Source organism: Nasonia vitripennis, assembly GCF_009193385.2.
Source record: "Nasonia vitripennis strain AsymCx chromosome 1 unlocalized genomic scaffold, Nvit_psr_1.1 chr1_random0013, whole genome shotgun sequence".
Taxonomy (NCBI): domain Eukaryota; kingdom Metazoa; phylum Arthropoda; class Insecta; order Hymenoptera; family Pteromalidae; genus Nasonia; species Nasonia vitripennis.
Genome location: NW_022279601.1, coordinates 1,114,158 through 1,140,955, shown reverse-complemented (window position 1 = coordinate 1,140,955; position 26,798 = coordinate 1,114,158). Strand labels below are relative to the sequence as shown.

Genomic DNA, 26,798 nt, shown 5'->3' with positions numbered 1-26,798 from the left:
GTATATACTCTTATATGCATGTGTGTATGCTTAGGTACTGATTGTACTGCTATATGAGTATAAGTAAGATATGAGCAGACAGCCTGTACCACCTGTACACTACGTAGCATACTAGGTTAGGTTGTTACTTTTTGCCTCTTTATCGAAAAAGTGCCTTGTGAGACTGTTTTCTAGGCCCTTCAAATTCGTCGAAAAATAGCCATTGTTCAAGGGCATGCACCGTAATGCATTAGGGCACAAACAGAAAATGTATTGAATTTAAAAAAAAAATTTGACCGAATCAAGCGTTAAAAATGCGGAAAAATCATGAAAATTGCAAGATTTTACGAAGTCAAGAAATTTGTATCTTTTTTCATGATTTTTCCGCATTTTCAATTGTGCGTAACTTTTGAGAAAATTAAGCATTTTTAATGCATTTTTTTAAAATTCAAGCTTTTTTCCCATTATCTCACACTACCGTAATACATTTTCTGTTTGTGCCCCAATGCATTACGTGCATGTCCTTGAACAATGGCTATTTTTCGATGAATTTGAAGGGCCTAGAAAACAGTGTCACAAGGCACTTTTTCGATGTTGGAACGTGGTTTTGCATGGTTCTAAACATGCACAATAAGAAAAAAAGTTGCGGGAGTCTGTCCCAACATTTGTTTTTTTCGGTTTCTCCAACCAGAAAATGGCATTTTTCCCGTAGAATTCCCCATATACATCTAGTACCGCGGCCAGTCAGGCTTCTCGTATTTATAATATAACAACAAATGACGTCCATCATTGTTATTTTCCTTTTTTAATCAATGTATTGATATGGAAGCTTTCCCTCCAAAGTTCAATATAAGCTAAAATTTTAATAACGCGAGAAAGATATATGGAATGTATACTGTTGCTATGTATGTTTGGTATACGTTATAACGAATTCACACGTTATTTGTATGCGTGTATTTTAATAAATTTCATAAATAAATGTTTGTTCCGAACGCACGTATAAAACTGCAACATGTATCTGTTTGAACTTAAATGTGTTATACGTTGCGAGCATTCATCATATCATCATATGTTATTTTCCATCAAAAGGTGGATGCAGCGCATTGCGCCAAGCTAATATAATAACAAATTTAAATATTTGCAGCACGCGTACGCGAATTTACGGACAAATTTAGAATAAGTGTAACGTATAGGAGAGATCAGCCCAGTACGTTATTATAGCTATTTTGGGAGTACGGCCTTTTAATTGACTCGATGAAAATAAAAATCCGTAATATCTACGTGGTCGATTTTCTACTAGAAGAAAACCGCGCTGCCAATTCATTGGCACGTAGCTTCCTCCAACTAAATTTATAGGTCCAATAAATAAAATATTGTTTAGAGGAAGCAAACGTTTTGAGCAAAATCGGTTTTTACATTTTAGCTCTTTACCTGAGAACCGCTTGACGAAATCGTTTAAAATTTTAGCAGCAGATAGCTTGTTTATGGCGAATCACCAAATAAAATTTTGAAGCATTTGACTACATTGCTTTAGAGATCTGAGGAATCAAAAAATTTGAAACCTTGATATCTCAAGAGCCATAAAGGGGGTTTGAAAGCTGCGCAATGAACTTAGCCAAAACACATAAAATATCTACTATTTCCCAAAATATAAATTGCAATAAGGCCTTTTCACGTTCGTAGTTAAGGCACAAATAAACTCTTTTTTTCAGTTTTCGATTTATTACTGAAAAAATAAGTAGTCGAATCACTTGAAATTTTAATGGAATGCTTTAAGTGAGAGCAAAATCAAATTTTATTGAATTCGATTACTTTTTTCACAATTTTATTTTGGCTCTTATTTGAAAACTATCATACCTAGAGCATTGAAATTTTGCAACTTAATTTGTATTGGCATGTTGAAACAGTATATTAAGTTGAATAGGGTCCGAAGCCATAGGGTTCAGGGTGAAAAGCCGAACCAAGACTGTGAAGTAAAAACTGATATGGCAGTCTGTTTCTAAATAATTGAACAAGTCTTAACGTAAAAGAACAGACATCCACTTTTAATATCATGGATTTACCATGATTATGAGAGATTTGGTAGTTGAGAGTAACTGGCTCGCATACTGATGAGATTGAAATACCTGCGTGCAAACCTCATCATTGGTGACTTTGAGTGCATCGATGACACTTTTCACACAGTAATTGCACTTGAACAACACAAAGTCTGTCAGTACACAATGCTGTATATACTGTCATGTATGAGAGCATGCATGTATATAGGGTTAGGTTTTCACTATTAAAGTGCACCTTAAAAATCATGTTTCCCCATCAAAAAACATTGTAGATGAATTTATATATATATATATATATATATATATATATATATATATATATATATTCATCAATTTATGAATATTTTCAAACAATGTCAATGCAGAGTAGGATCATTGGTGTGAAAAGTAAGGTTATATGAACAAATCATAGTGAAGAAAAAATTCTACCGAGATTTCTTCCAGAAATCATGTCTGATTTATCGGGGTTTTCATCTAGATTCTACTCTGGAAACCTGCTAGATTTAAAAACTCTCGGTAGTTTTCATCGTACTTTCTCGGGAACACTGCTACCAGGGAATGATCTCGATTCGACATCTCGTGCAATATATAGTTAATTGGCAACATCAATATAAAAGTTGCAATTTTCAATCCTCGTGTAATATAACTTTTGAATTTTTATTGAACTTAATGAATTACTAGCTCTATATTGTTGCAAGCAGCTGGAGACGTAAAATTATCCATACTGGGTGCACCTCCCCTATACACAACTTATCTCGACCAAGGCATAAAGATTCTCGCTACACACACACACACACACACACACACACACACACATACATATATACAGTTACCTTTCACAGTAAAGTTTTAAAACCCCCGCAGTTATTTCGACTGTCCCGCATTATCTGTATTTCCAAGCTCTCTCCCGCCGCCGGCAAAAGTTAGAGCCGGCGAAAGTTTCTTCTTTTTTTTTAAAACGTCGCTATCGGCCGGGAGTAGTCGTGTGGTTACACTTCGGGCGACGAGCCCTGAAGTTAAGCAGATTTCGCTCGCGGTCTCGGTTATATACTTGGGTGGAAGCTGACCGCCACGACCTGTTCCGGGACTTTGACGTTGGCCGATCGCGAATATCCGCCGCCGTTTTGCACTTTTGCGAAACCTCGCATTAAAACGCACTAACGTGCGAAATTATACTGGCTAGACTTTCAGAATTAATAATTGATTGATTCAAACTGAGAAATCTTGCAGTAAAATTTACTAAAAGTATGGGAAACTTTACTGAAAAGTACAGTAATTTGGTCACAGAGTCAAAATTGTGGGAAAATTACTGGACTGTACAGTGAAATTGACTGTTCGTTCGGTAAATTTTACTGTATATAAATATGATACAATTTCTAAGACAGTATACAGTAATTTTTATGACAGTTTCCCGATTTTCTATAATCAGCTGTTCAGACGTCTTGGAGTTTTGGAGTCCCGGTTAAAGCGGGATTTTTTTAAGGTTTTTTAATTTTAATCAAAATTTCCAATCAATTAAATCGCGAAAAACGTTGAAACAACATGACGCCGGTGAGGCCGTGAATTATGATTTTCACTGCTTCCGCATAAAAATTGCTGTACTGTCTTGTAAAAGTTACTGTCAGTCTGTGACGATATTACTGTTCAGTATGGTAAAAATTCCTATAGAACATAATAAATGTTACTGCTGGATGATTTCTCTACGCCCGGAAAAAGTTTATAGTACCGAATGTTGTATAAAGTACGATATTGCAGAGCTAGTGCGGATCGGTGTGATTTAATTATTGTGGTTTATGGCAAAAGTTGATGAGCGGCCTTTACTTGCGGGTTATTGCAGCATGCAAATTCTCGCGTTAATATACGGCGAGTTATGAGTATTGTAGTCGCTGCTGAATCGTCAATCCCTGAGTTATAGGAAATGAAACGAGTTTATATTACAATATCGTTACGTTACAGCCCCTTTGTTCTCGCATTTTATCACGCCTTTATATTTATGGAAAGATTACATTAGATTACGCTCATTATTATAATACGATAAATTAATTTCTTTCATCCCGAACCGATTTTTTTCAAATGATTATTGTACGATTGCAGTGACTGCTTACTAACTAAATCATAAGTACTTAAACAATTTCTATAAAATACGAAAATTAAACTTCAAACGTCCATATCATGTTTCTATATTAATGCAAAGCGCTTTTACAAAATGGAAATTGAATATAGCGTTGCAAAGCTGCGCAAGTGTGTTCGAAATTTGTGGAGTGTCGCACGTCAAAATTTTATTTATTTAACATGCATATTAAATTGCCGTTAATTATTTCACGAAAATGTATTAATTGTAATTAATACAAGTATGTGCGCAGAAATTTCGCAAAGAGCAGATAAAAAAATACGCACAGAGTAAGCGGTTTTAATTAAATCGGGTTTCGATTCGATTCGACGAGTATAACAATTAATATAATCAATATCGATCAGATTGCGGGTTTCGACTTTTCATATTTTCACGTCTGGGAGGAACAACGACCTATCGCGCCATTACAGCGTTCGAAAACGTCATATCTCACCGGGGCTTTCACTGTAATATAGTGCGAAATGTGCTACTATTCGCGGTAGGGGTACGTGGAAAAGTGTTAGTCATTATGGCCATGGAAATGTGTTTTAGTTTTAGTCATTAATAAAAAATGTTCCCCTGATAGAAAATTGACCCTATTTCTTGGCAGAATTCCTGATCAAAATAGTTTGAAAATATTTCCAGGATTTTTGATGCTGAATTTTTTACCAGATTCCTTCCCTGGTAGAAATTGGCCGATTTAAAATGGTAAAAAAGCTAAGATCATTGGTAGTTTTTAAGGAAAAACGGTTTCAACGTTCCGACTTATGTAAGACCGGAGCGAATGAGATGGGGCGCGATATGATCCAGGTCAATTCACACATTCAATACACATATCCACGTAACGCTATGACATGACCAGAGAGTTAATGTTGTTACTACTTTGTGGCAATGTTATGTCGGGAACTCTAGATTTATTTATATACGCTGCGGTTTTCGCTCGCGAAACGCGCATTGCAAAGCTATAATAAAAATCGAATGGGTTTTTAAAACAATTCCGAAATTGCTCGCATATAGCCTACAACTGTATGATGGCAAAAATATGATATAAGTCCATTATTGGCAATTTTTAATTGAATTATCAATAGATCATTGAGGTTTGTTTTATTATCATTGGAATGTCGGGAAACAGATTAAAAGACAATATTTTGTTGTGAATCAACAATTAAAAAGAAGTCAAAATAATCCACATAGAAAACTCATTTTAAAATGGATTTGTGTCGTTCTGACACAAATCCTCCAAAAAAAACTCAGCCATTTTAACTGAAATCGCACGAGTAATCCGTCATTGTACGAAGACTCGCCAAGATTACCGTAGAGTTCAGCAGTTTTAAACAATCAGTTCGGTCTTTTTCGCTGGTGTCCCGCGTAAGCGACCAATTTTACGAGTCGCGACTTGCCAAAACTACCAGTGGCAGACCGTTGTTCTTACTGAACAGTCGTTGCGGTGGCAGAACGGTTAAAACTACCGGACTTTACAGCAGAAATGACTGTGTTTTTTTTCAGTCTAGGTGTTATTTGAAGATAGGGACTCCTCGGACTTATTTCAATTATCGCAAAAAGTGCGGACTTACGACATTTTGGTTATCAGTGACAGATTTAACAATTTTTTACCATCAGCTGGCTCTTTGCATAAGGATGTTATCTCAGATGTTATATTGCATGCGCGCTCTGACGTTTATAAATTCCATTAGCGCCTCTTAGATTACCAAAGAAGACTACTATAGATTTCGTTTCCAGCCGCGAAGAGTAATACAGTTCAAGATTTTGCCGCGAAGATTAGCACTTTTCACGAAAACACAAGCGGTTTCGGGGCTTCGTGACTGAAAAATTGATGAAATTTATTAACACCACAAAGCGACAATAATATTATAGTGCTATTCCTCGTTGTTAGGAGCGACTTTATTATTATTATTCTTTCGCTTTAGTAACAAAAGGCATATCAAACGCTCAATAATTATTTTGCAAAACTCAAAATTATAACAACCTATCGAGACGGCAGACGACACAGACTGAGACAAAGGATCTCTCGGGCGAAGCGCATAATACAGCCGTATAGTACAGAGCGCAAGGTGTACCGCGCGCGGCTCGCCGAGAAAACAGGATGTTCGGAGCAGTAAAAATCTCTATTAATAACCGCGATGAAAAAAAGGAACAGGTAGGTGCAGGGTATACGCGGCAAGTAAATCCGAGCAGCAGCGGTAGCGTGTACAGACGCAGGGAGCCTCTCCTCTGTCTCTCGGGCGCGCTCGCGTGCGTGTGAGAGAGAGAGAGAGAGAGCAGGCCGGTCGGTCGTGTCATTGAGGAGAAGGTGCAGGTGTGCTGTAGACTGGCCGGCGCCTCGCTGGAATGCGCATTCTGCGCGGCGTCGCCGCCGCCGCCGCCGCCGCCGCCGCCGCCGCGCCAGCACTCGTTTCTCCTTCTCTTTCTCAGAGCCTCCGCTGTGTATAGATATAGACGCTGCTGCTGCCTGCAGCTGACCACCGACGCGTTCCCACAGACTCCGGCTCTCTCGTCTCGACACCGACACGTCTATATAGCTGTGTACCCTTCGAATCTCGGAGCCCCCTATGAATGTGCGCGCGCGAGCAAGAGAGAGCACGGATTCTCCCATCAAGTCCCGGACACGTGCACCTCTCTCTCGCCCTTGTCCTTCGACGGGGCCCCATAAACAGCCCCCCCCCCTCCACTCTCCGTCTCTCTTTCTTTCTCTTCGTTTTTCATTGTCAAGAGCGTTTACCTAAAACCTGATGTGCCGCTGATGCTGCTGCTGCTCTCACAGCTCTCCTCTGCAGCCTTGTGCGAGAGCGCGGTAAAACGCTCATTTTCCCTAAACTATTCTCGGCTCGGGACACCTGTGCCCCGCTGCAGCTCGTTACCCACTGCGGGCCGACACGTTTTTCGCCAGAAATGCTTATATACCCACGCCTTGTTTTCGATCCTCCGCTTTCGCGGAATAGACCTGCTATTCTGATGGCTGTGCCTACGCAGCTTTCGGAATAGCGGCTAGCTGTTTAGCAGGTGGAAAATTACTTTGGCGCGTTTTGACCTGTATAATGCTGTGCTCGAGATGGATTACTTTTCAAAGAATTCCGCGTAAAATACTTATATGCACGTGCACATCAGCGAGCAGCTAGCTGTCAGCTCTGAGGTTTTTCGAATTTCATACAATATCATGATAAGTATTTCGCTAAAGCGTTTTTCACCGAGCGTAGCGGGAGAAAAAATTGAGGTTTTCTGGACGCACGTGCGTATACATCAGAAGCAGAGAGGAGACTGAAGAGAGCCGTGCAGCTGATATGTATAATGAAAATCCGGATTATCAAGCCCCGGCATGCGAAACCTATCCAGATTATTTCCAACGGCTTCTAGAATTTCGGCGAAAAGAATCAAATTTCAAAAATAACGCGAGCTGACGTTATAATATCACATTATATAATTTAATACACATCAGCCTGGCGCAGCGCTTGGATATATAATGAATGATCTAATGCCAGTCAGAGCCATCAGACGATGCCGAAAAGCAAAAAGCGTGTAACATTATAACCGAGTTGGCAGCGCAAACTTTCCAAGCCTCGTCGCCGAGAGAGAGTGAGAGAGAGAGAGAGAGAGAGAGAGAGAGAGAAAATTCGGCGATGCAGGTGTATAATGCTCGAGAGCGCGCGAGCTGCAGCCTGGAATTTTTCCCACTGGGTTATAATCTCGCCACGGGAGTCCGTCTCAGCTGCGCGCGTATATGCATTATGAGTGGAACAAACGTGCCCAGGCCGCGCGCGCGAGCTGCAGAGAAGCCTCGCCGCGCGCGACGAGACTGTGCACGCGGGACCGGGGGAGAGGGGAAGTGCAGTCTCTGGGAATGCACGTGCGCGCTGCACGTGTTGGGGTCGATTCTCCTCTGTGTGTGCCGCTGCTGCTGCAATAGAGTAGGTATCGGCCACTTTACGGCTCTGCATGGGAGGGAGAGAGCCTTCGCTTGTTCTCTCTTTCTTTCAATAAGGCATTCTCGGCATCAGCTTCCTTTTTTCCTTTCCTCCGAACCGCTCTCTCGCTCCTCTGTATGCGCGACGCAGCGGTCCACGGACATTTTTCGGCAAACTGAAAAACAAGCGCCGTTTCCTCTCGCTCTTTCTCGGCTCTCGACACAAACGCGTTGTTACACGAATTATTCAGTGGCGCGCGCTGGTCGGGTCCTGCACCGTTTTGTTATGGTTTATTTAGACCCGGCGCGGTTGGATTATTCCACGGGAACATGAAGGATTTGCGAATAATTCAGAAAGGCTGTTCAACATGACGCCTTTTTACTTTTTTTCGAAAGCCATTAGCAGCTGCTTTCAATCCTAAAAGTGAATGCGGACGCGTTGTTACAGTCGCAATTCTATGTCGAATGTGTACATACATTTATTTCATTAAGACACGCGTTTCGTTCATTTGCGCGTAGAGCGCAATAAGAGAGAGGTCGCCGCACGTAGTTTTTTACCAAGAGTTTTAAGCCCGCGTCTTAACGCTTTCTAAGAAACTCTACTGCGCATTGTGGCCCTTTCATATTTTTTCTCTCATTTTCGCATGAATTTTTCGCCCTCGTCGTCGCGTCGTTGGCAACATACTTCTTTTGATGAGTAAAATCCCTCGGCATGCAAAAAAAAAATACGTCGCAGTTTAAACTTTATATCTGCGCATTAAATGAAAGCGTTTTATAATAACGTTTTTCACGTATTATACAGGCAAGCAGCTTTCCACTGTACACAATACCCATATAACGTAAGGAAGAAAAAGTTGTGTACAAGAACGCCGCGTTTTCCCATATAACAAATATTTAAAAAGAAAATACACTCGCTCACATATCCTATCCTATATACGCTTATCAGCCGGGCCACGACTCACAAATTCAACAAACCGAACGAACGGACGAAAAAAAATTTCATTCTCACGCTCGGCTATCAATCCTCGGTCGCGTAATCTCCGGCGAAGAAGATAAATAAAAAGCCGTCCTGCAGCTATATAGATGCGCGGCGGCTGGAAATTCATGTTCATTCCCTTCGCGCCCGTAAACACGCAAACAGATAAATAAATAAATCGAGCGCATCGCGCGCTGACATATTGAGGCGGCCGAAGCTGTCAATATCCGCGCGAGAGAGCGAGCTGTGGGTGTGTTGGGCAGGCAAGTAGGCGACCGCAGTATGGCAAGTTTTGAAGGCTGCAAAGTCATAGACACAGGCGTTCGCGCATGTACTGGCGCCGCCGGGTATATATACGTATCCGCAACAATGCCGTCTTCTCCCTCCCCTGCGGCGATAAGTACTTTCTTCTCTCTCGCTCTCCTCCTCCCAACAGTCCCAACACCCTTCGCACCCTTCGCGCAGCAGTGGCGGCGACGGCGGCTACTTGGGCGGTTCGAGCGTGGGAAAACGAAGCCTGTCCGGCCGACTTTTGATTTTTTTCCCGCGAGCGCCGCTGCAGCTGCCCGACAATTCCGCTGCTTTTTGCGAATCCCGCAAAAGTGTGCAAGTGCAACATCAGCATCGTATAGTAGGCGATATAAGGAAGAAAACGTACAGGTAGTGGAGCGCACACCTACGACTGCATAATGCACCGCAGTGGGCGCGAGTTAAATCTTAATGCGCGGAGACACAAAGCTGCTGCTGGAAGGATGCAGCGGCGGCGGCGGCGGGGCAGAGCACAGCATCCATGCGGGGAAAAAAGGAAATAATAAAGAGTAGCCGCGGGGATGCAGCCAGTCGGCTGCGCCTGCGTGTGTAGCTGGCAGGGCCGCGGAGTGGGGAGACCGGTATAAGCTCATGCGCGAGAGGGGCGGAGGCCAGTCGACTCGCAGACACGAGCCAGTCAGCAGTCTCTCTTTGTAGACGCAAAAAAGTTACCCGACGCACGGTGCATCACGAGCCCCAGCTTGTACTTACCTACGTTCTCGAGTGCGCCTGCACAGTACTTACTTACTACGGTGTGACTGACAGACGTCGACTCTCGGTGCATCCTCAGTGCGATCCCCGAGTCTCAGCGCGCAGCTTACGAGAGAGAGAGAGAGAGAGAAAGAGGAGTGCCGCTGTATAGCATCACGCGAGAAATCGATCGAGCGGCGGCGGCAGCAGTATGAAGGCAATGGTGGTGAGTCCCGTGGGAGGCCGAGTGCCCGCGACGGCGAGGCGCGTCCTGATGGCCGGCGGCCGGCGAGACTTGGAGGCCGAGGAAGTCGCGGCTTACCTCGGCAAGCTGAGGGACCTGGTGCCGGACATGCCGCGCTCGAGGAAGCTCTCCAAGCTTGAGGTCATCCAGCACGTCATACGCTACATCTGCGAGCTCGAGACGACGCTCGAGAAGGACGACGAGCAGCAGCAGCGCCAGGAGATGGACATCGACGCCACGGCCGTTCAGCGATGACCCGGAGGCCCCCGGGACGCTGCTTGTAAATAATCTTTCTGTGTGCGCGCGGCTGTACGAGTTTTTTCGCCTGTACATATAAGTATGCTGACGCGGAGAGACGATTATCCGATGTGACTGCGACTGAGTGTGATCGGCGAGATCTTTTTTTTACGTGTTATACATGTTTTTTTTTATATTGTTTTGTATATTGGATATTATTATTATTATTATGAATATTTTATAAAATTTATTATTATTGTCGCCGCTGTCGAGACTGAGGTATTAATGGGATTTGTTGTTGATGCACGCGCACACACGTACGGCCCACACGCGAGTTCATTCATTGTGATTTTTGTTGTCATTGTACTATCATCATTCACCAACTTTCGACAGCTTCTCGGATGGAAACTCGCTGCTCTAGTATTAGCGAGTATTTGCATCGAAATAACGACGGCGATGAAGCACAACTGTATATTTGTCAAGACTGAAAGCCTGTAAATATTACGATATATATTATTGTATGGATATATATTATATTGGACTACGATGACACTTTTTTCTTCTGTGAACGTAATTAAAAGAACGAGTGGAAAATCTCGACGACTACGATAGTAAGCGAGAGTATAATAGAGTATGAAGCGAGAGGTGGAGAAAAAGGAAAATAAACGAACAAGACTCGTTGCGAGTGCTTTGTTATTAAAAACTAACAAGACCTTGTGTTCGCTCAATTAAATCATCAACCTGTCTCCCGCATTCTTTCATTCGCCCAGCCAAATCGAATCAGCGTCCTCTCTTTTCCTCTCTGTATTATACAGGCGCGCCCGGCGCAAATTTCATATTACACAACTCGCCGGAAAAATTTGAAAATGCCTTCTCTCACGAGGCGCACGACGTCCCCCTGCAGCATGCATATACAGTCGTCGTCGTAATAAACGCGCCCTTTGAAAATCCATGAATACTAACAAGCGCGCGCGCGCGTGCGTGCGTGGCGCCGAATAAAGGAGGGTGCAGTGCAGAGCCCAGAGAGAGAGAGAGAGAGAGGAGAGAAAAAGGTACGTATACTTATATATACGGCTCGAGCAGCGTGTGTAGGTGCGGTGCGACGAGTCGTGTCGCGTCGTACTGCGCCGGAGGGAAGGGGGGAGACGCGCGTCCCGTGGGTACGAGACGAGAGCCGCGTTCCCAGGAAGCGCCGTCGCGACTGACCGCTGCCTGCAGCCGAGATTCGCGAGCCTCGCTGTGTGCAGTATATACCTATACCTATATTACATATATAGCGTACGCGCGCACACACGCACACACACACACACACACACACACACTGCCAGCGCGACATATGCGTCGAGCTTTGAAGGGCCGGCCTGAGTATTGGCGTATTGGCGCACCATCAGGCGCTCGTTGTGGCCTGTGGGAGTCGTCGATGTGGCAGAAGGCGCTGTATGTATACGTATACGGGAAGATTGAACATTTGCAGCGGCTTCTGTCGCGATATAATACGGCGCGCGTTCGATTTCGGGCTGTTAGCGGGAATTAGGGACGGGCAATATGGGAGTGCAGCAGTTCCGTCAGATGCGATATGGTACATTTGGCTTGCAGGTGGTGCGCTTATGCGCGCTATTGTTGTTATATAAAAGCCAAATGCCGCTTCGAATGGACGACGCACATGCGGATCGGGTCCGTTTGACGGTTATTTTATAACGTTGAACATTATTAAGTAGACTTTTTACCCTCCAAAATAGACGAAGGGGCTAATCCATTTGTCTCCGTCAGCCGCACGCTAAACAATGCAAATCCAGCGAGAGCAGCCTGTCTATAACGGTATAATTGAGACATTTACCGGAGTTGGACAGTAGAGTTTAATGGAGTTCGGCCAAGTTGATCAAAGTTTCACAAAGTCGCGGGCATATAGATAACCTTGTCCCGTCGGAGAGAAGATTTTTAATAATAATTTATGGCTGCAGAGACGAGGGGACTTAAACAGACTTGCGAGCGCGCGCGGCGAACTTCGACGGCAGGTGCTGGAAGGCTTAAGCAGATCGACCTGGAAAAGTTATACGCGGAGCAATTTCTCTCGACTTAGAGACGCTTTGCCCCGCGTATATGTGCCTTGGCATATAAGTGACTACGGATTAGGGCTTCGATTGTTGGTTGGATCATTATACTACTACTCGATAAAATAAAAGCGAGTAAAGTTTAGCGCAATTCTATATATACTTGACACATCATATCAATTACTGGGGAAGAGTCGCACTTTTCATTATTCCCCCCCCCCCCCCCCGCGAAGACTTTCTCGAAGTTACTCTCGTAACTTTTTCTCATTCAACAAATAATGCTAGTTTGAGCGCGTGGAACGTGCTAGTCTTCGGCCCGAATAAACTGACGATGTAGTTCCCAAGTATCACAATATTTCTAAATAATTGCAAACACCATATAAACGACATTTTCAGAAATTTACATATTTTCCGTATTTTTGCTCAAGGCATGAATCACGATAACACGATGGATATATTGTTTTGAATTTGCGTGTAACTAGGAGTTGTTCAAGTTTCAAGACCGCAACGCCAGGATGTACAACTGGCTTTAGTACTTCTATAAGCTAAGTTCGAAGAGTTGAAACAATTGTTACCCTAACTTCCTAACCAGAGGCGACAGTCCTATAAACTAGCTCAGCCCCTGATATAGAAACCCGGTTTAGATTGATAGAAAATTCACGGATAGTTTATACAGAGCCGCTACCTACATAGATGCATTTCTGTATTAATTTTAAAATCATATTTTTCCGGGCCACTGGGCCAAATTTGTAATACACACGTCTATTTGAAACAGAAAATAAAAACTAAGATGATCAAAAGGTCCACTTTCATCATTGTCAAATTATAATCCGCATATCCACTCTCTATGTTTTCAATATATTTACTATAACCACCATTGCTTTAAATCAATTACGCGCGCTCTTTAGAATAGCTGGCAATAATATTGTATAATAGACAGTTACGGTTTTACATGTTAAAGCCGTATAATCCGAGCCTTTGTAAACGTTTGAATCGTCGCCGTGCTTAAGCGCAGCAGAATAAAGCAAAACTAACCCACTTCATGCCACAGCGGCGCTTTCATCTGCAGGTATAATTAAGCTCGTTACACGCTAAAGAAATAATCACGGAGATACTGCAGCAATTCGGTAGAACAACTACCTAAGAACACTCAGGGAGGACCAATGGGAGATTATTCTGAGGACGACTGTTATAATGGATACTTTATCTAAAAATGCTTCTCTGTTTATTTTTTATTTTTTTAACTTTTTATGAGTAAATCTGCGTACTAAAATAATTTTATTTCGTTATTTGCTGCTTGGAATCAAGATAATATCCTACAGAGTAATTTTTTTTAATCCGCTTTAATTTATAACGAAACATTTGATTTATCTCTATTTAATTAAATTTGAAAGTTAAACCAATTCATTTCGTCGTTAATGTTTTCGATGTTTCGCAGAAAAAATAAAATCTGTCTGATTTTACTAATTTTACGACTTGAACAATTGCATTGATACGAAACTATATCGAAACTCTCGTTGAATCCGTGCGTCGGAACGAGCAAAGCTCGATAATTTCGATTAAACGAGTGACAATCAGTGTAATGAGCATTGTAGGATGGGGTATGGTAATGTATTCGTTAAATAATGTAAATTATTCTACTTTGATAATATATTATCGTTGTAAAAATAGTTATGATAAACATAAATAGTTTGATCGTAGTATCATAATTAGATAAAACCATCTGAATTGTGAAAGCAATCGTTTTACAAGATTTGTAAGCATGATTGCTATAATACGTTTGGCAGTGCAGTATAGCATGATTGTATGAAAAGTTTTTCATATGACAACAACAACAATGATAAACACAACATCAACAACAACGACAATAATCGTAATTATAATAATTAAAATGCTTTAATTTAAAACGTATAATTAATATTTAAGTGATTTACATTCTGTACTTAGGCCACATTTTAAGAACTTCTATCTTTCTTATCTTCTTATTCTAAAAAAGACATGGTAAACATTCTATTTGTTTCAAAAGTCGAAATTACTAGTATCTGTAAAATTTATACCACGTTATTGTATAGTTACACTGATAGAAAAATGTTAAAACTGACAAGCTCAAATTTGCTAGTTTATTACATCCTAAAAAAAGTTTGATCTTTTAATACTTGAATTTATTGTTTTTGTATGCTCAAGAATTACAAATCTTTCATTAGTCTGATTATTCAAATAAGTTACTACAACTTTATCAAATTTGAGTTATGCAATTAAATAAATACGAACTATTTGTTTCAAGTAATTTTTACCAAAGTCTTATTTTGAGTTTAAGATGTATAAAATCTATTCAATATTCTTTAAAAACTTTTCGATTGCTTCTTGGTCTCTCTTTAGCCATGCAGCGTTAAGCCTTATGGTTTCAATACTTTGTTGTACGTTTCTCTCAGCACAAGGAATTGGATGATGTTTGAAGAACTCCTCGACGTCTTGAGCGTAGCTCTCGGAGACGAAATGCTCTGTTGTGCACTTGACTAACCTAGTTAGCAAAACTCCGCTCTGGTAACGATCGATCAGTTTGGCATAGTTGTTCTTGAAAAACTCCCAGGCAAGTACTCGGCCTTTGTAGGTCATGGTAACCGACATTATGACGTATACGGTATCTTGAGTCTTGACTTCTTCATCCAACGAAAACTCGAGGACTCGGCGCAGCAGAGCCTCATCTTTCGTTGCACCAAGCGCGCTGAGGATTCTGTCCTTTTCTTCGTGCAGATCAGCTTCGCGGTATAATTTAAGTAACGTTTCAAACGTATTGGCATCACCAGCAGAGAATACTGCTTTGTACACGGGGCTTCGAAGATCTGCTGGTAAAATCGCCTTCTTAGCTACATGAGCTTCAAAGCGTCGTTGTGCTTCTTTGATCGTGGCCTCATCGCCGAACGATATCATACGGTCAAGAACCAAAGACCTGTAAAAAATCAAAAGTTAGTTAAACAGTTCGAAGTTTTGTGTACCAGTCGAAACTTTTATCTTTCACTCTTACCTGAGTAGGGTGTCCAAATGACTTTCTTCAGGTTTCTTATCCCAACCCAAACGAGAATGAATATTCTGCAAAAGCGACCTTCCGAATAATTTGTACTTGGCGTGAATGTCTAAATGCGACACGAGAATTCCTACTTTGCTCAAACAATTGACTATGCTGGACCATACGGTATAATTTGTTTCGCCCTTAAATGCTTCCATCATCTTTAAAACATCTCCGCTCGAAATGTGACCTGCCTGGGATAAGGCAGAAAGATCATCCAAAAGTCCTAAGCGGTCTAGAGGTGGCAGACTTTGATCTCTAATGGCAGACATAAAGCTCTCGAGTAAATCGTTACTGTAAAGCGTTCTGTACACGCCAACCGTTCCAGGGTTCACTTTGAACCAGGAACTCTTGGACATATTTTCGAATTCGATATCCTTTGTCTTGCTTTCCATAATGAACTTTTTCGTGATCTTTTTCGGATCCTGAGACATGCTTACTGTGATTGGAATAACCCACAGGTTATTGTCTTTGTCTGCAGAACCATCGGCGAGGAATCGTTCTTGCGTAAAACTAAGTACTCTTTTATTTGAATCTGGAGAAGGCTTCTCAGATACTCTAAGTAAAGGAAAACCTTGTTGTTTGGTCCACGTTGACATGACGTGTCCTACGGGCTTCTTGCTCGCTTCCTCCAAGGCATTCCATAAGTCTTCTGTTTGTGCATTAGCGTACGAGTGTCGCTTTAAATATAAATTCATACCCTTCCTAAAATCATCGTCTCCTATGTACGAGTGAAGCATCCTAATGATGCTTGCACCTTTGTTGTACGAAATATCGTCGAAAATTTCGTCGATTTCCGAAGGATGGCCAACAGGAACTTCGATTGCGTGACTGTTTTTCAACGCATCCAACTCCAACGCTTTTATATACGTGTCCGTAACAAATTGCGTCCAAATATCGTATTCTGGGAAAAGCAGATCTACGCATAAAAATTCTACGAACGATGCGTATCCTTCGTTCAACCACAAATGGGTCCACCATTCCATGGTAACGAGATTTCCAAACCATTGATGAGCTAGCTCGTGACCGACGACGAGAGCTATCCACTGTTTAACAACAGCCGAGGTATTGTGAGGATCGACGAGAAGACAAGTCTCGCGGTAAGTAACTAAACCCCAATTTTCCATTGCTCCTGCACTGAAGTCAGCAATGGCGATTAAGTCAATCTTTGGCAGTGGGTATGGTATGTCAAAATATGATTTGTAATAAGGAAGTACTTTGGTGGCGACATGAAGAGCAAAGCGACCTTGTTCTTGCTTTCCTTTAGGAGTATAAACCCTCACGAGAACGCCATCACTGCTCCGATCTTCAATGTAGTCAAATTCGCCAATCACAATGGCAACCAAGTAAGTGGACATTACTGGTGTGGTTTCAAATGCAAGAGTTTGCAAATTTTGACCAGCTGGTGTGGCAGACTTTACTGGCTAGAATAGATTTGTACAAATCAGAAATGAAATCAAAGAATGTTTATAATATCATTATTATAATTACATTGACAATTAGCTTACCATGTTTGAAAGTGCCACTAAGTCATTTGGCACAACCAAGGAAATATCAAAAGTAGCTTTCAGAGCTGGTTCATCCCAACAAGGAAAGCACCTTCTTGCATCCGAAGCTTCGAATTGAGTAACAGCCGCATGTTTGACAGTACCATCAGGGCTGAAAGTATATATGAATATTTTTGATTTGTTTATTATATAAGACACCATCAGCCAATATGCTTAATAACTACTATACCCAAAAGAAATGCAAAAGACATGGATACTATTTGATGGTAAACATCTTTAGTGAAATTTATGAATATATTTACAAAAAATTACCTGGTGTATTTGCTGCGATAAAGACCCTTCAGCTTGTCATTTATTTCACCCTTGAATTCCATGCGTATGAAGCCAGATTTTCCAAGTGGCAATTGCTCTGGGAAAATAATCGAGGCAGTTTCATTTTCAGCATTGGTTGCAATATCTTTTGCCTGAATGGTTTTTCCAGTGCCATCATTGTAGACAGCCGACTTGATATTGATGTCACAGGAATTTAAGCTTACTGTGTTGGTGGATTCGACGACCTGAATGAAAAGTAAAATAGTCATTGAAATTTTGTTCTTCAAATTTCATTTGGTACCACTGCGAGGCAGTCTTGAAAACAGCTGCACTGCACTGCAGTGTATATGTATGCAAATGTGCAGTGTAATGGTGTTACATTTTAGGTTAAGCACGCTCGGAATGCGTTTGCGGAAAAAACTTTCAAATATACCAAAGGGCAAGCGAAAAACGCGCGCTTTGCTGTTCCGATGCATCTAATGCACTCGTGACGAAAAGCTGCACATACACAGACGTTCGACGGCAAAAGGCAGATGCATTTTACCATATGGATAACCTCCAAATTTATCGCGAAATCCAACGACGAGCGCGTGATTAGAGATAAGATAACATTGCGAAGGCAGAAAATAGCGCGGTTGATCCAGGCTTCAGGAAGAACGAGAAAAAGAGAGAGAGAGAGAGAGAGAGAGAGAGAAGAAAAATGAAGCAAGTTATACTGACCTCAATAGAAACATCCTGCTTGCCGTCAAAGGTGAAGCCAACGAGGTCCGGCTGCAGTTCGATTTTGTAGTGATGCGGCTTGACGTTGGTCGGCAGCCGGTGAAAAGGCTTCTTCTCGCTTGACATTTTCCTTCTGGGATCGTCTACGGGACGTTCGGCTACTGCTGCTGCTGCTGCAAGGGCTTCGCTGCTGAGTGCACGCGACGCTTGGAATAACGCGTTGTTGTAAGTACGACGAGGATTCGCTGGGATGACGAGGCGTCGGTGACGACGAGACAGACAAGCTACTGCCCTGTTTGGCTGATGCGACTGCAACAGAGCAGACGCTGCTAGAGATCCGTACTGTCGACTGACCAGGCTACTACTACTACTACCACTCAGGTAGGAGGTCACAACTCTCACCGGCGCTGATGCCGCCGCCGCCGCGGCCGCTGCTGCGCCGAATCTGCTACACACACGGCGGAGGACAGTCCCATGCAAAAGCATGTCTCGTTGCCCCCTCGGGCCGCAGTGCAAGTCTATACCTGCGCACTGCAGCTGTCGCCGGCCTTATATTATATTCAGAGAGGCGGCTTGTTCTTCAATTCGTCTTTGCTTCGAGGGTAGGTATACCTAACGGTAAAATGCTTATTGTCGTCTCTCGCGGCCCTCGGCTCTCGGCCCTATATTGGCCTGCTTTCAAACAAGAGGATTAAGTGCGGGATGCTATCTAGCGGTGCTTTTACTACCGGAAATTTGTGTTTCTTCTGCGATTCCGCGTCGATGTTGGGTCTTCATCGTATCACTGCAAAACGATCAGCTGAGCTGAGACGGTACACGGCCACACACCGGGCCCGCACGCACTGATTTTGTTGGAAAGAGTATAATATAGTGGAAGCACTGCGAACGAGTAGTGTTGCCAACGTTGATGATAAGTTTTGGCGGTTCGTTCACAAATCAGACTTCACGGCTTTGATTTGCGATGAAAAAGTGCATAATCCGTGCCGGCTCGCGTGCACGTTTATGAGCTACCTTGGCAGTAGCTTGGGTTTACTTTGTATACTTAACAAGATAGAAAAAGCCCGGAAGCCGAAGACTAAAATTAACAAATTTCGAGAAGTGAATGTTTTCTTGGATTTCGTTGTATTGATAATTTTTAGATTCCAACTAGTACAGGTTTCAAAATAACAATGCATTCATCGATGATTACATTGTAAATACCAGTTTCATGCTTTTTGGGAAGAATTTGAGTCAAAGAAAATGAAAAATCAACGTAAATATAAATCCCCTGAAATGTACGTACGTCTATAAGTTAATTGTTCCCGGAAATCGCCTCACTCAAAGGGTTTGCTATGTGAATCCCGAAAACTCATTTCTTTAGCTCCGATCTTGCAGATATCAGTACGAGCATTAAAGTTCTACTCATTCCGTTTTTTCGCAATCAAGATTAGTATATTACGATATTTTATCGTAAAAAATCTTAAAAAATCACAAGATTTTTTTCAAATTGACTGATTTTGAGTCCATTATGAGAAACACCTAGACATAAAAATGCCAAGTCCACATGTGTTTTCGAGGATATTTAACTTGATTTACTTTATTACTTCGGCTTCAGACCAGTTGTATGTACTGCCTGTATTATATCCAAGGTCATTTTGAAAATTCCTACGCTATTGATCACTCTGCCTTCAAATATCACTATAAGATATGATAGGTGGAAACGGAAAGTTTTGAGTGAAAATCAATCATCAATTAATGTTTGAGGCCCACCGCAGTAATCATTGCATTACACACGCCTCTTTGGAATTGGAGGAGGAATCTGCGAATTTAACATCGAAAAATGCAGAGTTGCAAAGTAACTGCAAAGTTTAAAATTTGAACTTTTATTAATTTTCAATTCACGAAAATATGATATTGAATTTTTTTATGATACTGGTTGCATAATAGACTGTTTAGAAAATGTGCATTACTTACATAAAAAATATGCGGTTCGCTTTAGTCGGATATACCACAGTTACAGTTCTCAAAATACATACAATCAATACAACGAGTACTGCATACAAACATCACTTATATTTACATTCAAGTCAGCCTATCAGAGACTCATCAATATCAAAATAAAATAATACGATCGTGCATAGCCGTGCACACATCCGCGCATTACCGCTTCTTTTGCTTACTAGTCTTCGCCGGCGGGCAACTCTTGGTGCAAAACAGTCCGCAAACTTTCTTAACCGCAATCCTGACGACGCACAGCGCAAGCGCGACTAGCAGTAGGAGGAACCCGTAGACATCGTAGAGCTTTGCCTGCCACCAAGGCATGTCGATGACCGGCGAGCGCAGCGCATCTTTGCCGTGTCGCGCGACGTACTCGATCCAAAAAGCTGCCGTATCCATCGGCCCCATCGGCACGTCCCGGAACATGGCACCGGCCTTCTCCGCGGATTTTCTGCGCGGAAGGTATTTCAAAGTTATATCATTCATCATCCGATACTGTTACATCCATGAACATGAACGCGTACAACACACGTACTTGTAGATGGGCTTGCTGAGGATCTCGTTGACGGCCTTGCCGAAGTTCTCCTCCGTGATGTCCTCGCGGATGAGCTTGATGGCCATGTTGCGCTTGACGTAGGACTCGACGTTAAAGTGCTGGTCGCCAAAGAGGGGCACGCCGATCATGGGCACGCCGTGATAGATCGACTCCTGGGTGCCCATGAGGCCTCCGTGAGTCACGAAAGCTCGGATGTTCTTGTGCTCTGAAAGCAGACGATGTATTACATATCATACCAGTAGACCATAGTATATGGCTTAGTTCTCTTACTCAGGACTTTGACTTGGTTCAACCACGGCTGGGTCATGACGTTCGAGGGAAGACCCGCCGGAAGCTCCTCGGGCTTGGCGATCTTCATGAGCACGCGAACCGGGGCGATCTTCGCGAAAGTCTTGTAGAAGGCGTCGAGCATAGGCTTGGGGAAGGTCTCGATCCGGACCATCGAGCCGAACGAGATGTAGATGAAGCCAGACTTGCTGTCGTCCATGAACTTTTGGACTTCCTACGCAGGCGTGGTTATACACGATTGTATGATCGTTATTATTGCACAATCGGCCGGCATGTCAGCTGGGCCAAATGAGCCAAAAGGGAAATTACCTTCGGTAGGGGGTCGCTGCTGTCGAGAACGTGCAGACCACCCACGGGAACAATCGCTGGCGAGTAGGGTCTCAGGCCGTTGAGCGCGTGGTGGTAGTTGACCAGGGTCAGGGCTATATCCTTCTGCAGCTCGATGACGTCCGGCATGTCTGGCCCAAAGAGCTTCTTCACTATGGCGTCCTGGCTGCGGGCATGGTAGTTGAAGGACCACTTGACGTAGGTGCTCATCAGGACGTTGGAGAGGCGCTCGTAGAAATTCATCGGCGCGATCGTCTTGGAGAAGACACTTGGCTCGACAGCCAGGTTGGTCGGGTTGCCCAGGGGTTCGTTCAGCCAGTCGAAGATGGAAGTCGTCACCACCGAGACCGTGGGAGCGTTCAGGTGACGGCCCCAGGCGAGGTAGCAGTTGGCCAGAAACAGCTGCGATTATTTGAAAATTAGCAATTTTAATTGCAACAAGTTCCTGCTTGCGCATTATTATGTACCTCAACTATGACCACATCGTACGGTGGATCACTGGGCGGTTGCCTCAGGAGCTTCTGAAAAATCGGCAGATTCAGCAGCTCGCATATGGGGTCCGCGCCTAGTTTGAGCAGCTGAGGAATGGAGATGCTGTCGCCGCCGAAAGAGTTCATCAGCTCGAAGCTCATGCTGTTCGAGAGCAGTGGTATGGAACCGGCGAGGCTGAAGTCCGTGTAGTTGGCCACCGGTTGCTTCAGCGGGAAGTGACTGTAAACGTCGACCTGGTGGCCTCGCGCCGCCAAGCCGCGCATCAGGGCCTCGCACATGACGAAGTGGCTCTTGCCGTGCAGGGGAAATAATCCCAGGATTCGCAGGCCTTCCGTGACACGACAGGAGAGGACTAGGAGGAGGAAAGCCGCGGCGAGCTTCGCGGATGGCCGAGTCATCGTGAAATCTGAAAAACACCAGGAAAGTTAAAAATGACCGATTATTGATGGTTATCGAGAATACAGATAATTTTTCCACCTCGTGCGCGTGTAGTGGGTATCGGATTATATCACGAGATAGCTGTATACATCGTATCAATACGCACTAGTTTTGATATAACAATGCGCTGCACAATCGTACAATGTAGGTATACACAATCAGCGCCGACATCGATAAACGTATTATGCGGACATTTTTTTAAATCCGTCTGTTTTTGGAGGAACCAAATGCGAGTTTTCAAAAATTAAAATTCAATCAAAAATTCAATAATTCGTTGTACAATTCGAGTAATATTTTCTGTGGAACCACCTTATTATCGGTTAAAAGTACCCTGCTAAACATGTCCTATTGAAACCAATTTAAACCAATTCAGCATGGTTTTATAACCGAGTATTAACGCATTAAAACTAATATAATCGATTAACTCCTATTAAGACCAATTATAAAGTTTAATCGGATTTTATTAGTTATTTTTTTTAAATAAAATGATGTTTTTTAATAATATTATATTACGGATACGTGTGGCTTAAGTGGCACTTTATTACACGGCGCGTACGTAGTTAGCTAGATTAAGCACGCTGCAATAAAGGACTACTTAGGTCACGGATAGGCGTGACATAAACGCGGACTTAGGTCACGCAGAGCTATAAAATACTATTTTATAATTGCTCTCGATAGGATTTAATCGATTATATTGGTTTAAATGCGTTAATACCAGATTAGAAAATTAGTTAAAATTGATTTCGTTTAGACATTTTTAGCAGAGTAGATCAATGGCACGCATTCAATGTCTGATACTGCAGTATAGGATTATAGAATGGGGAAAAAGTATATCAATTATCGTTTGGGTGATAAGTTGTCTGATGATTAAAAATGTCAAAATATCATAAAAATATTGAAATTGATTATTCATTTTTGACTTTTTATCCAAGCGACTATTTTTAAGACATTTTTCTTTAAATTGAAGATCATATTGAATTTTTTTTTGTTCATTTATTAGGCTTTTTAAATCTCATATGATACAGTTATTTGTAGTGTTAACAATAATTTTACAAGGATATAATATATAACACTTAATCGGTTTACATTATTGAGCGCGTGTAGTATACTAAATATAACTATGTTCATAACTATATTCAAAGTTTGCATTTTTGTAAAAAAGAGATTATGTGCTGACATGCATCAATATTTGGTTCGCAAATTAAAGAGTCAGTGTTATAAGGAGGAAAGAGCGATAGGTCGAATAGAAATGTTAGCAGCTCATGTCGCTGATCGTTATATTTTTCACATTGCCACAACACATGGTTAATGTCTGCTATGTAAACGCCACAATTACAGTACGGGCTATCGACAATATTAATTTTGGCCAGAGAATAAGGAAGATTGTAGTGATTGGAACGGATACGGTTTATAGTGACTATGGTACTGTTTTTTTATAAATGTATATTTTTGCTTGCGTCCTCAGACATATAATACATTCCATTGAACAATATGGTTACTTTTCGATGAATCTGAATGGCCAAGAAAACAGTGTCACACTTAACGCGCTTTTGATAACACAATAAACAATAAAACTAAACCTAAAATAAGTGTATTGGATACGTATACGCGTATTTGGAATTGAAATGCGTTAAAAACTTCATACAGTTTGCCGTCGATAAATAACTTTAAAAAAAAAAAAAAAAAAATAGACAAAATCTTGCAATATCATCTTTTCCAAGATACAAAAGTGATTTTAGAGCCCTCACGTAAAAACTCAAATTATTTCATAATCCAATACTGCACCGACGTTTGTCAAAAATCGGCATGTATATAAAAAAAATATAAACTCGAATATAACTATGTTATCGCTTACGTCACACAGAGTTATAATAGATCCCACCGTGTCTTTTTAACTCCTATACATCGGCGTACACTTTTAACTCACTCAATAGCTGAAGCTATATAATACCTCGCGGACAGCTAGCGCGGCTAGCGCCAAATTACGAATGAAATAGATATCTAATTCGCTAACAGAGCAAAGCTTCCAGTCGGCATCCCACTCCTCAAGACACCCTCCCACTCTCCTCTGGGATACACGCTGTTCTGCATGTATACATGTATTTCAAATAGCACATATCTTCATCAATCAAAACTTAATATTGGGTGGGGATGAGAAATCTCACAAATAATCTCACGTGAAGTCAAGGACATGACTGTACAAAATTTTGTTTTTATAAAGCATGAATAATTTTCGTGCAGATTTATCCTGCTATAGTGAAATCCCGATAATGGGCGTATCGTATAGGAACTTTCATCCTAATCTGTACTTTTGATGATCATCGTTACATATAGTAAATTTCGAAAATTATAAATACAAGAAAATTATTTTCTCGTGTGAACATTCCTCATTGTTGATACTTAAGTAAGAGCGGTTTTGAGTAAGAGCTGAATATTGACTTTTAATTAAAAAGTTTTTCCTATTATACGTCAAGTCTGCTGACTGATAAAAGTGAGTGTTTATCAACTATATATATATAGGAAACGGTAGTACTGTTGTGCGAGTTTATTGAGGCTATTGTCAACGTATGCGAATAGGCTAGCCCGATTTCGTCTCAAGCCAAATACTTATAATTTTTGAAGCCCTTCCGCACCTTTGTGCAACCATTAATAATGTACGTTATTAGATTTTATCATCGCATATTATAATATACATATATAATAGAAGCATAAAAAAAAAGTTTTCTAGTTTGGTTGTCAAAGGCAACCAAATATATAAAGGAAACTATTTTTACGAACTTAAAAGACTTTTTGTCATGCGAGGTTGCAAATACTAAATGAATGCCACTGTAATTCGATGCCATATGCGAACGTAATAGTCTTTTGAAAAGAAATCTTCGTCCGCACCTTTATAAATGCATCATCATTTCATTCGTAAGCAATATTACGCTTATTTCAATTTTTCATGAGGAAATGAAGATACCTCGTGATCGATGCAATATTGTGACACCAGAAAAAATGACGTATCATTTAGACGTTGAATATATAGTAGTTTTCTCCGAAAATACAACTAATTATATTACCATTATGCAATGATCTATGATTCATCAGTTCTCATTCTAATCAATCTTTATATTGTTATAATCCTATAGGTCAATTCAATTTATCATGTGTGTGTGTGTGTGTGTGTGTGTATATATATACACACACACACACACACATGATAAATTGAATTGACTGACGCGCAGTAAGGCTATCATGATTGTTTTATTAAATATGTTTATACCTCGTTCAGACTAATTTTTTTGTTGAGATTTTTTTGATAATACTTTCGATAAATTTTTTGCATTATAATGCAGTGAGCACCATAAAATGTGTAAAATATACCAATGCAATCTCTCTAAATCTGAAAGAGTGCAAAATTACTCTTTCAAGAGACAAAATTAAGTCACTCTTTGCAAAGAGCGACTCAAATTATCTTCTAAAGGAGTGCTATCAACGTTTTTTTAAAATAAAAGTTATATTTCAGTTGTTGCTTGACTTGTGGCCTATAACTACTTAAAAAATATACACAATTTATATGTATAAGTGCCATTTTCTAAAATCACTGTCAATACAATAACTTGATGGATCTGTCGTCTTAACTGTTTATTGAAATATTATCGAGAACATTTTGGTTTAGTTATATCATTCAGATAAAGCGCTTGAAAAGGCTTTTTATACATATAAAGCTTGAAATTGATTGAAGCAATTGATAACTTACCGATATAGTTACCATGTAAGCGCGACCGTTATCACCTTGATCGACGGAGGTGCCGGCTCTGACGGCCCCATTTATCTGCAGGCTTTAACTTTTAATTTTGACCCGCTAATTCAAAAATCTAAAGGATCATTTTTTCGAAATTTTCAAATAAATTTTCTCAATGTTTGCGATTTGAAATTAAATGTCACATAAACATTTTAAAAGGTAAATTCTTCAATAGAGGTCATTTTGTGCAAATCGTTTCTTGTTCAAAAATGATTGAAATATCGAAAATTTTTGAATAAAAATAATAGTGATCGTTCTATAAACTTGATGGTTTTTTGACTCACTGCTGTCGTGAAGATTATAGGTTGTTCAATATGTTTTGAGCCTACAAAGAAGATTATAGTTTTAGGGCGAACAATTTACGGAAGATCGATGTCGGTCTCACTTTTAAAGTGAACGATTACTCTTTATACACTTTGATCAATCGGGCTGATATTATCGACTGAGCTTATTAAAAATTGAATTTGAGTGCCCGGAAAAACAGTGTCACGTACGGAATAAAGCGGTTTAGCATTGTTTTAAACGTTTGGAATAAGAAAAAAGAGTCCCGGGTGCTGGTCAAGGATGAGTATTTTTTTGGTAGATACGATAACTCCCGAAAGAAAATATAAATCTGCCGAAAAACTTATGGCTCGACAAATATGAGTATCGATCGTATGTTTGTTTCGAGCGATACATTACAAGAGGCAGTGATCCGACTCCCTCATCATCAGGTCTTGAGCGTCAATATAGCGCATGTAAACATAAAACGCGT

At 41.3% G+C, this 26,798-nt stretch overlaps 3 protein-coding genes across 6 annotated transcripts; 1 reads left to right on the top strand and 2 right to left on the bottom strand.

Annotated features, from left to right (window-relative positions):
* The first annotated feature begins 10,260 nt into the window (after positions 1 to 10,260).
* Positions 10,261 to 11,223, top strand: Emc (extra macrochaetae). Its single transcript, NM_001141963.1, has one exon. The coding sequence runs from the start codon at positions 10,261 to 10,263 to the stop codon at positions 10,537 to 10,539; it is 279 nt and encodes a 92-aa protein (NP_001135435.1). The 3' UTR covers positions 10,540 to 11,223.
* Positions 11,224 to 14,207: 2,984 nt separating this feature from the next.
* LOC100115075 (puromycin-sensitive aminopeptidase) lies at positions 14,208 to 19,025 on the bottom strand. 2 transcript variants are annotated; one of them, XM_001599847.5, is made up of 6 exons: positions 18,582 to 19,025; positions 18,180 to 18,488; positions 17,460 to 17,704; positions 17,148 to 17,298; positions 15,598 to 17,063; positions 14,208 to 15,522 (listed from the first exon to the last, which is right to left on the bottom strand). In XM_001599847.5, exons 1-6 carry the CDS (start codon positions 18,663 to 18,665, stop codon positions 14,901 to 14,903), a joined length of 2,877 nt encoding a protein of 958 aa, XP_001599897.2. In that variant the 5' UTR covers positions 18,666 to 19,025; the 3' UTR covers positions 14,208 to 14,900. The 2 variants fall into 2 exon arrangements, with proteins under 2 accessions (XP_001599897.2, XP_008202478.3); XM_008204256.4 differs by having other exon boundaries at positions 18,180 to 19,025.
* Positions 19,026 to 20,025: 1,000 nt separating this feature from the next.
* LOC100679770 (UDP-glucuronosyltransferase 2A3) lies at positions 20,026 to 26,121 on the bottom strand. 3 transcript variants are annotated; one of them, XM_031921589.2, is made up of 6 exons: positions 26,000 to 26,121; positions 21,795 to 22,225; positions 21,310 to 21,729; positions 20,983 to 21,214; positions 20,692 to 20,917; positions 20,026 to 20,607 (listed from the first exon to the last, which is right to left on the bottom strand). In XM_031921589.2, the coding sequence occupies exons 2-6, from the start codon at positions 22,215 to 22,217 to the stop codon at positions 20,319 to 20,321; spliced, it is 1,590 nt and encodes a 529-aa protein (XP_031777449.1). In that variant the 5' UTR covers positions 22,218 to 22,225; positions 26,000 to 26,121; the 3' UTR covers positions 20,026 to 20,318. The 3 variants fall into 3 exon arrangements, with proteins under 3 accessions (XP_031777449.1, XP_031777448.1, XP_032457315.1); XM_031921588.2 differs by lacking the exon at positions 26,000 to 26,121 and adding an exon at positions 24,113 to 24,259; XM_032601424.1 differs by lacking the exon at positions 26,000 to 26,121 and adding an exon at positions 22,297 to 22,460.
* Between the last annotated feature and the right edge of the window lie 677 nt (positions 26,122 to 26,798).

Excerpts from the sequence above, each read along its gene's own strand:
- Emc (NM_001141963.1), top strand. The coding sequence starts at position 10,261 with ATGGTGGTGAGTCCCGTGGGAGGCCGAGTGCCCGCGACGGCGAGGCGC.
- LOC100679770 (XM_031921589.2), bottom strand. The coding sequence starts at position 22,217 with ATGACTCGGCCATCCGCGAAGCTCGCCGCGGCTTTCCTCCTCCTAGTC. Across the intron at positions 21,215-21,309 it reads GCAGCGACCCCCTACCGAAG|GAAGTCCAAAAGTTCATGGA; the intron begins GTAATTTCCCTT and ends ACGCCTGCGTAG. Across the intron at positions 20,918-20,982 it reads GAACCAAGTCAAAGTCCTGA|AGCACAAGAACATCCGAGCT; the intron begins GTAAGAGAACTA and ends GTCTGCTTTCAG.
- LOC100115075 (XM_008204256.4), bottom strand. The coding sequence starts at position 18,665 with ATGCTTTTGCATGGGACTGTCCTCCGCCGTGTGTGTAGCAGATTCGGC. Across the intron at positions 17,299-17,459 it reads TATCGCAGCAAATACACCAG|CCCTGATGGTACTGTCAAAC; the intron begins GTAATTTTTTGT and ends ATATACTTTCAG. Across the intron at positions 17,064-17,147 it reads TAGTGGCACTTTCAAACATG|CCAGTAAAGTCTGCCACACC; the intron begins GTAAGCTAATTG and ends AATCTATTCTAG.